The following is a 10,178-nucleotide window of genomic DNA, read 5'->3' on the forward strand; positions in this document are numbered from 1 at the left end:
GCACCTACTCTTGTAATTGTTCAGGGGATTAAATGAGTAAACAGGTGTAAAGCACTTAGAACATGTAAGTACATATGAAATGTTCATTAAACAATTTAAAATTCGTGTATAATTATTTTTTCTAGCCTCTTTCGTGCAATATTATGTGCTGAGCCAGCTTTTGGCTGTTTTTTTTTTTTTTTTCTGTTCGCAGAATGGGTGTACTAGAATAGTCATTGATTACTGATCAGCTAGCACTAGATTTAGGAAAGGCAATTTTTATCAACAATACCTTAGCCATTTGCTATTAATCCTCTACTATGAACCGGACAGGGAAAAAGGTCAGAGCTTTGTACTAATGCTCACAAGCCATCATGAACTCACCAATTCTGTCATTTGTTTTTAGTTAATTTAGTAAAAAAGGAAATTATGAATAATCTAATACCAAAAATATTTAAGTGTTAATTTTGTGTGGTCAGGGTTGTCAAGGATGAATTGCAATTAAATTTCAAATACAAAAGTGCTTTTATTCTAACCAGTCTTTGTTGGTATATTCTCTCCTACAGAAACCAGTGAAGGTGTATCCTTGCAACTGGGAAACACAAAAGATTTCATTATTTCATTCGACCTCAAGTTCTTGACTAATGGAAGTGTGTCCGTGGTTCTAGAGACCACAGAAAAGAATCAGCTCTTCACTATACATTATGTCTCAACTGCTCAGCTAATTGCTTTTAAAGAAAGAGATATATACTACGGCATTGGGCCCAGAACTTCATGGAGCACAGTTACCAGGGATCTGGTCACTGACCTCAGGAAAGGAGTGGGTCTTTCCAACACAAAAGCTGTCAAGCCAACCAAAATAATGCCCAAGAAGGTGGTTAGGTTGATTGCAAAAGGGAAGGGATTCCTCGACAACATTACCATCTCTACTACTGCCCACATGGCCGCATTTTTTGCTGCTAGTGATTGGCTGGTAAGGAACCAGGATGAGAAAGGTGGCTGGCCAATTATGGTGACCCGGAAGTTAGGGGAAGGGTTCAAGTCTTTAGAGCCAGGATGGTATTCTGCCATGGCCCAAGGGCAAGCCATTTCTACATTAGTCAGGGCCTATCTGTTAACAAAAGACCATATATTCCTCAATTCAGCTTTAAGGGCAACAGCCCCTTATAAGTTTCTATCTGAGCAGCATGGAGTTAAAGCTGTGTTTATGAATAAACATGACTGGTATGAAGAATATCCAACCACACCTAGCTCTTTTGTTTTAAATGGCTTTATGTATTCTTTAATTGGGCTGTATGACTTAAAAGAAACTGCAGGGGAAAAACTTGGAAAAGAAGCAAGGTCCTTGTATGAGCGTGGCATGGAATCTCTTAAAGCCATGCTGCCCTTATATGATACTGGCTCAGGAACCATCTATGACCTCCGTCACTTCATGCTTGGCATCGCTCCTAACCTGGCTCGCTGGGACTATCATACCACCCACATCAATCAGTTGCAGCTACTCAGTACCATTGATGAGTCCCCAATCTTCAAAGAATTTGTCAAGAGGTGGAAAAGCTACCTAAAAGGCAGCAGGGCAAAGCACAACTAGAGCTCACAACCAAAATTATACTCAGCCTCTGCTGTACACAGAAACTACAGGCTCTGTCTCAGGAGAGCATAGGCACATTTTAAAAGGTTATGTACTAGGTTTTTGTGGATTCTATCGAAGTGGTAAGTGATCCTTATAACCAGTCTTCTAAAATAATTGCATTCCATGGGTTGGGTATTTAGAAATGTAGGTGGCATTTAGAACACAATGTTTAATCAATGGGCTGAACAAAGATGCTTCACTTTGCCTTGCCCACCACCCTATACAGTTCCACAGATAGTCTAGTCACTCTCTGAGAAAGATCATGGTAAGTAGTTGTTACTGGCCAACTGTCTAGCACTTACCTGAAGACTTAGTATGGAGCTCTTTTAAAATGTGATTATTTATATTTATGTTGGAAGCAGACTTAAGAAAAATAATATGCTGTAATACAGTAAATATGTACTTGTAGCCTGGATAGCAGACTGTGTTCAACTTTTTAAAAAGATATTTCTTTTCTATAGATTAATTTCTTGGGAGCAAATGAGTATTTGTTGCATTTGTTCGATTTGTTGTATATGGTGAATAATTATGGTTTTCTTGAAATGTGTAAATTACAAACACAACCAGTTTTCAGGCTTCACAGTTATATAATGTAAGCACAACTAAAATGAAACTTGTTGACTGCACAAGAAATTACAAAGATGTTTCTGTTTTGAAACTTGATCTACAATCAGTAAAAGTTTGATAATCAGTATATCCCTCCCCAGCCCCCATCGTGATAGTTTCTTTTTGTCACTATCTAGAATTTTGTATTTTATTTCAGACTATACCTTGCAGTTTTGTATATTTTGAGAGAGATATTTTTGGGACATTATTTGGGAAACTTACTACAAATCTAAATTTGGAAAGGAGCTAGTAGTTTTAAGGCCACCACCATTTTTAATTTTTTTTAGGATTTTTCCCCCTTTAAATAAAAATACTAGGTCAAATACTACATACACGAATCATAGCAAAGTTTTTTTTTCTTCTCCTACCCAGATCATTCTTGATCATCAGCTTTCCAAACCATTGAGTCTGTGCATCATTGGGGTTTCTTTGAAATTTAATTTTAAATTATTCCAGTTATTAGATAGAAGAGATATTACTGGTACTGCATTTGCTATACATGTGTAATCATATCTTTATTTAGGTTATGTATATCCTCCTGTACCTCACATAAATAGATTTCAAAGCCCTCATGCAATGGGCAGTGTCTGCTATAGGGCTTCAGGCATTAAGTTAAAACCATGGGATGTTGATTTTGCTGTGACTTTTGTTTTAGGGTATGACAGTACACTAAATCAATACTATATCTTATACAGTTTGAAAATATGATACCCTACACTTTCAGGGGACTGAGTCTGACAAATACAATGCATTGATCTATGACCTATATCAAGTATACATTTAGAAGCCAGGTAGGTTACCTGCTTACACACTATATTTTAATTGAATTCAACCTACCAAGCACTACTTAGAAACTGGAAAACATATATACACATATATGTTAGCATCAAAGGGGGCAGAAGCAAAGAAGATACAGATCTTCACTGAAGACATTAAACTGGCCATAGAAAAGTAAGCTTGAACTCCCAATTTATGTGACCACATTCCTCTTAATTTTGATCACAATAAAAACACTTTTGAGTTATTAGATTTACCCCTAGCCTTTGACCCGTGCATTTCATATATGTTAGATGTCTCAGCAAGAATATCTGGTTTCCCCTAATTTTTATTCCCAGTGGCAATGTTCAAAATAAACTTTCTCCAATCTGGAAACCTTTTTTACTCCCCATATTTGTTATTATTTAAAATGGTTCCTACATCTGCTTTGTTTTCAAACTGGTCTTCAGATTATAGGAATCAATAATAACAGTATGGTACTGCTTCTGTGACCAATATCCGTGCCTTAACAATGTGGCTGTCCTTTCCCACTGAAGAAGAAAAGACTTTTGATCTAGAAATAACGTTACAATTTCCTTGCTGTTGGCTTTACACTGCCTTCCACATTGCAATAGCAACTTGATTTGTCTGTGATCCCAGAATTTTCTAAGAGGATGAGTTGAACCCATAGCAGCATTGTAAGTACAGACCAGCGGTTCTCAAACTTGAAAATGCCTCAGCATCACTGGGAGCTTATTGAAATACAGATCCCAGATAGTCAGTAAATCTGCCTGTGAAGTATGATAGTCTGCATTTTTAATGAGCATTGAAGTGATTCTGATGCAGGTGAGCTGGGGGCATACAGGGAGGAACACTGCCCTAGACTATCCATTGCATTTTTGCCTCTAAAAAACTACAGAGTTTTCTAGGGTTTAAAATTATGTAAAATGTTTACTTATTCTGAGCTTAGAATGGGGAGGGTATTTTTTAAATGTTATTGTTTTGTTTCTTCTTTGCTTTAATATTATAGGTACTAGGTTTGTTTGTTTTTTTTCCCACTTATCTTGAGTTCACTTTGATGTTAAATCTATTGCCACTTCAGTTGTAATACCAGCCAAAAGTTTCTGGATGAAGGTCAAGTTTGACCTTTTAGGAGTTATTGTACATAAAGTCTTCATCCAAGAACCATCCAGTGTACAGAAGCAAATGCAAAAAGACACAAGCACAACTCTCCAGATGTGGCAGTCCTTTTCCTTTTTCAGTGCAAACTCTCACTGAAAGCTGCTATTTTCATCCTCCTTGTGATTGTTTTCCTTGTTTCTCTTCCATTGTACATGTGGGTTATATACCATGTGTCAAATATGCAATAATGTGTTTACAGGATGCCCTTCTGAAGGGTAGTCCTTTGTAAAGCTGTACAGACTTTGCAGTTTAAGCACAATGTGCACATGTTAGTTTTATATACAGCAAAACTTGATTTTTCGCAGATGGAAAAATATTTTGTTTCTATACAAAGTAAATGGATTGTTTGTGCTTAATGTAAAGGCGCTTTATAAAATTGTAAAATAAAGTTTTTATCTTAAAAGGAATATACCTGGGTTTTCTCTCTCTTCTCAAATTATTCAAAGGTTATTTGAGCCCAGCAAGAAGACTGCTATTTCCTGTTCAACCCCTGACGAGAAGTCAGGCAATAAATGTTGTTCATCAAAGGCATACCAGGCCCTCTCAGACAATGTGTGGGAACAAAGAGTATGCATGGGCTTTAATCCTAAGGAGCCTTAGTCTACAAAGGGAAACAATGTATACTAAACACTTTCAGAAAAAGAAAATGCTAAATTGTGTACTCAGGGAAGGTGTTTTGGAAGAGACAGAGCCTAAGCTGGAGTTCCAGCAGTGGAGACCAGGTGGAAGAAGAGGAGGGAGTAACCTGAGCAAAACCAGATGCCCGTGTGCCGGATGCGGTGACTCACGCCTGTGATCGCAGCACTTTGGGATGCTAAGGCGGACAGATCACCTGACATTGGGAGTCTGAGACCAGCCTGACCAACATGGAGAAACTCCGTCTCTACTAAAAGTACAAAATTAGCTGAGTGTGGTGGCGCATGCCTGTAATCCCAGCTACTCGGTAGGCTGAGGCAGGAGAATCACTTGAACCCGGGAGGTGGAGGTTACAGGGAGCCGAGATCACGCCTCGGCACCCCAGGCTGGGCAACAAGCATGAAACTCCGTCTTAAAAATCAAAACAAAACAGGTGCCCATGCCAGGTGAGAGGATGGCTTTTCCCATGCTCATTCAGGCTGGGTAACCATTTTTTATCTAGTTTTGAGAGTTTGTTTCTCATACATTTTCTTCTACTTGCCTCTTCAGAACAATTAGCATTATTTAATGTTTGCCTTCTTCTCAGAGGGTAGTGATTTAGCCTTTCAAACAGATAAAACCAGAGACCGAGACCAGAGTCTGGGTTCATGTTACGTTTCACTGCACAGTATTTTTTGGACTATAAACATTCTGCACCACTTATATAATGGAATTACAATTGATTACCAATCAACTTTTTCCAGCTGATGAGTGCACAGATTTTGACAGGCTACTAATCAATATTCTTGGCAGCTTTTCCTTCTCCACCGTCTTCAGTTGGGAAATGGCCATAAGGTTACAAGCAGTCTTGAGCCGACTGAGATCTCCAGCTGCTCTTGCTTTGATTTTGCTGCTTGTAGCCAAACTGTTAATATGTTGGCTGTTCTGTGTTAGCGCACTGAGCATCTCATATTCATCTCCCCATTGCCCTTGAGAGGGGGTGGGCTCTCCATACTCCAGATAACTTAATTGGTAGTCTGATGAGTGCTTCTTCCCTTCATATCCACAGGCTCTGTTGGCCACTGTGTGTCTGTGATCCTGCCTCCTCTGGCCATGACTTAGATGAGGAGCGAGTCCCTCTCACTCAAGCTGGCCGGCCAATCAGTCTTTTCCCCAGGAATTCAAAATGGGATGGATTAAAAAACTAAAGCAGATGCACAGTGAGAAGCAGAGATGAAAAACAGAATCTTGACAATGCTCCAGGCCCTGGATCCAATGCACTTCTGAGCCAGCTGTATTCCACTCAGGTTCCATGAGATACCGCTGTATCCTTAGGATAAATTCCTATGTTTGCTGAAGTTGGCTAGATTTGGTTTATGTTACTTGCAACAAATGAGCCTAATTAATAATATATATCTTCATTATGAGGAAAATACAGTGTAAATTCTACGTTTTCTTCCGATCTGGACCCTACTGTATTAGCTTGCTAGGGTTGCTATAACAAATACCACAGACTGGGTGGCTTACACAAGAAATGTATTCTTAACGATTCTGGAGGCTTGAAGTCCAAGATTAAGATGCTGGCAGGTTTGGTTTCTTCTGAGACCTCTCATCGTGGCTTGCAGATGGTGCTTTCTTGCTGTATCCTCACGGTTGTCTCCAACTATGCTCTCTGTGTCTAGGGCCCACTCATATGACCTCATTTTACCTTAATTACTGCTTTAAAGGCCTCTCTCTAAATACAGTCACGTTCTGAGATGCCAGGGAGTTAGGATTTCAATGTGTGAGTGATGAGGGGGACACAAATGAGCCAGTAACAACCACTCAAAGGGTTGCCATTTAATTTGGTGATAATCAGTGAAGACCAAAACTCAGAAATCTCTAGGGAACATTAGTTGGGCAGAAATCTAGACTTGGGACTCAGAATACAGAGCTCCCTGGCTCAGCTATTAAAGCATCAAGAATTTACCCAGGCCGGGCATAGTGGCTCATGCCTGTAATCCCAGCACTTTGGGAGGCCACGGTGAGCGGATCACCTGAGGTCAGGAGTTGAGGACCACCCTGGCCAACACAGCGAAACCCCATCTCTACTAAAAATACAAAACTTAGCTGGGCATAGTGTGCATGCCTATAATCCCAGCTACACAGGAGGCTGAGCTAGGAGAATCACTTGAACCCGGGAGGCAGAGGTTGCAGTGAGCTGAGATCGCACCACTACACTCCTTCCTGTCTGGGCAACAGACTGAGACTCCATCTCAAAAAAAAAAAAAAAAAATTTACTCTTTCACACCATAGACGTCAGTTGCCTCATGGTACCTTTCAATAAATGGAGAACTCTGCTCTCAAAGTTTGTAATAAACTAACAAAAGGTAACCACTAAAGTTAAGCAGTGGTTAAAAAACAAAAACATAAACTTCCAGGTTTTTATTCTTCTTACCCGTACGCCATTTTCGTTAGCTCATTCTGAATGCAGAACTCTGGGGTATTGCGGGGAAAGTATAGATACAGAGTATATAAAAGTGCAAATAGTGGTGAGATTTTGTTTAATGATAATTTTTTAATCCCACGTCTGCATTATTGTAACTTACAAATAGTCAACAATATAGGGATAAAATATTGATTTTCATTATACCAGCTCATTAAGGGTGTCAAACTGAAAATGGATGTGAATGTAAATGTTGTATTGGTGATGAATTTGAATGTTTGCTGCTCAATTTCTGGTGAAAAGAGATACATTTACCATCTGGTAAGAATGATTGATAACTTGCATGCTTATGCTGCATTTCCTGAATGTTAAGTAGCAGCAACACTGTGTAATTTTGCTAATCCTTTTCTAGGAGGATATTACAAAATGACAGGACTGCAAAGCAAGCCATCAAGGAGCAGTAGCAGAGAGGACAGCTAAAAGGGACAGAAAGTCCTGTGAAGGACCAAAAATAGAGCAGCCGACAACTGGTATTAAACACACAGTTTAGACAGAATGTTCTTAAGCAACCAAAAGCTCATTGCATCTAAGCTTAACGTCAGGAGAGCTGGTGTCCCCTGGGATTTTGCTCTGTTCTCGTCAGCACCTAGTGAAATCACTGAGATAAGAATGGCTGCTCCATTTCAGTTCAGACAATCTGGTAAAGAGAGTTCACCTCTTTGGGGACTAGAGAAAGAAGTGAATCTCTGAAGTGGGGTGAGGAAGAGGTCTTGTTTTTAAGCAAACACATAGCAAAGATGCATGATCTTAATTTAATGCCTCTTATTCTGTCTTTCCTTTTTAATACCAGTGAAGTTAAATCTCTGCAGTTCAATTGAAGACAATGGGAGGCCCCAAACAGATTTCCAAATCCTATCAATGGCATGGCAAGGTAGTCTTCGGGGAAGTGTCTATCTTCTCAGCTACTGCAGGCAACAGAGAGAGCACTCTCTCCATCTGGAAGTATCCATCAGAAGAAATTACCTGGACAACTTTTTATGAGCTTGAATTATTAGGTTTTAGTGTCTGGGGTACACAAAACCATGGTTCTGGATTAGTGTTTCTTGCTAACGAGCGTTTAGGAATAGCAAGAGGAAGCAGGCGCCATTACAGGTGCTCCTCAAACTAACTCTCATTAAGTACTCACCATGGCTCTGGAAATCTGACTCCTGGTAGGTAAGAAAAGGAAACACTGCTGCCTAGTGTTCCATTATTGGAATGCTAAGCATGTGGGAGTTATTTATTTCCTACTGCTCAAGGTCATCGCCAAGGTCTGAGTTTTCATTCATGCAGCTCACTGAAACCTCCGCCTCCCAGGATCAAGCGATTCTCCTGTCTCAGCCTCCTAAGTAGTTGGGATTACAAGCACCTGCCACCAAGCCTGGCTTTTTTATTTGATATTTTTAGTAGAGACAGGGCTTTACCAGGTTGGCCAGGCTAGTCTCAAACTCCTGACCTCGTGATCTCTGCCTGCCTCAGCTGAGATGACAGGAACCCACCACCACACCAGGCTAATTTTTGTATTTTTAGTAGAGATGGGGTTTCATCATGTTAGCCAGGCTGGTCTCGAACTCTTGACCTCCAGTGATCTGCCTACCTTGGCTTCCAAAAGTGCTGGGATTACATGTGTGCACCACCGCACCCAGCCTATGGAGATATTTTTAATACAAATATGTAACTCAGAAGTTCTCTGACTTTGATGAATTTTCCTTGGGAAAGGATTTTCCAGAATGGACTCCATTAAATAAATTTAATTCCTTGATCAATTTTCCAAAAGGCTCAGTTAAACTATTTCCAATTTTTTCACTTTTTCATTTCCAGTGGACTGAAAGTATTTTCATTGGGACCAATTCTTTTTCACTTATGTTTTATATCAGAAATTTGGTTCATCGATCGATTTCTTGCCAGTATCAAATTTCACCAATGATCGCTGCTGCCATAGCCAATTTTCTTTTGTGGACCTGGGCCACAGAGTGAGACTCTGTCAAAAAAAAAAAAAAAAAAAAAAAGCCGGGCGCAGTGGCTCATGCCTGTAATTCCAGCACTTTGGGAGGCAGAGGCAGGCAAATCACAAAGTCAGGAGTTCGAGACCAGCCTGGCCAATATGGCAAAACCCCGTCTCTACTAAAAATAGAAAAATTAGCTGGGCGTGGTGGCCGGCGCCTGTAATCCCAGCTACTCTGGAGGCTGAGGCAGGAGAATCACTTGAACCAAAGAGGTGGAGGTTGCAGTGAGCTGACATCACGCCACCGCACTCCAGCCTGGGAACAGAGTGAGACTCCATCTCAAAAAAAAAAAAAAGTATTAATCAGGCTCACAAACCATTAAAAGAAAAATATTTTCTTTTTCTACTCTGACAAATACACCTTCACAATGGTATGTCTAAAAAAAAATAGTTGTTTCTCATGCGACTGAAAACTAGTTTTTATATGACCAAAAGTTAGTAGTATCGATGACCGAATGCAGTCATTGCTTTGTGTTTCTCAGTGTTCTGTTGATGGGCTAATGATGCTTGAGTAAATAATAAAATAAAAACCCAAGTAAGTTATACATTATTCATTTATTTCATAAAATGTGTTTCCCTTTATTTCAACAAAATTACTAATTCTATTGTCATAATAAAAATTTTTACAAAAATTGTGCTGTATTGGCAGAAGTGCCAAATGAGCTGCTCTTTCTTGAGTCATTGTTCTTAGACAGTTTTTTTATTAAATTCAATTTTCTGAGACAACAGTAACTGGAATTATCAATTTACTGTATTCCTTGAAGCAGTTAAGTACTTTGATTCGGAATGAACCATAAATTTTACGTATCATGTTCAAACAGTGTAATGGGTAACCCATGTATTGTTCAGAATATATGATAACTTATGTGATAATTAGAAGTTATCATATATCATGGAATATTTTATCATATTCATAAAATAAATATCATTAAATATCA

At 39.3% G+C, this 10,178-nt stretch overlaps 1 protein-coding gene across 2 annotated transcripts in view; it reads left to right on the forward strand.

Annotated features, from left to right (window-relative positions):
* GLCE (glucuronic acid epimerase) overlaps nucleotides 1-4,563 on the forward strand; it is a 97,013-nt gene extending 92,450 nt beyond the window's left edge. For both annotated transcript variants that reach the window (XM_012451343.2, XM_012451344.3), the window contains one exon: nucleotides 546-4,563. In XM_012451343.2, the coding sequence (XP_012306766.2) occupies nucleotides 546-1,570 (1,025 nt within the window). In that variant the 3' untranslated portion in view covers nucleotides 1,571-4,563. The remainder of the gene's footprint in view (nucleotides 1-545) is intronic.
* The last annotated feature ends 5,615 nt before the right edge of the window (nucleotides 4,564-10,178 follow it).

The sequence above is a fragment of the Aotus nancymaae genome, unplaced genomic scaffold (genome assembly GCF_030222135.1).
Source record: "Aotus nancymaae isolate 86718 unplaced genomic scaffold, 86718_ANA_hifiasm-v0.15.2.pri h1tg000003l, whole genome shotgun sequence".
Lineage (NCBI taxonomy): Eukaryota > Metazoa > Chordata > Mammalia > Primates > Aotidae > Aotus > Aotus nancymaae.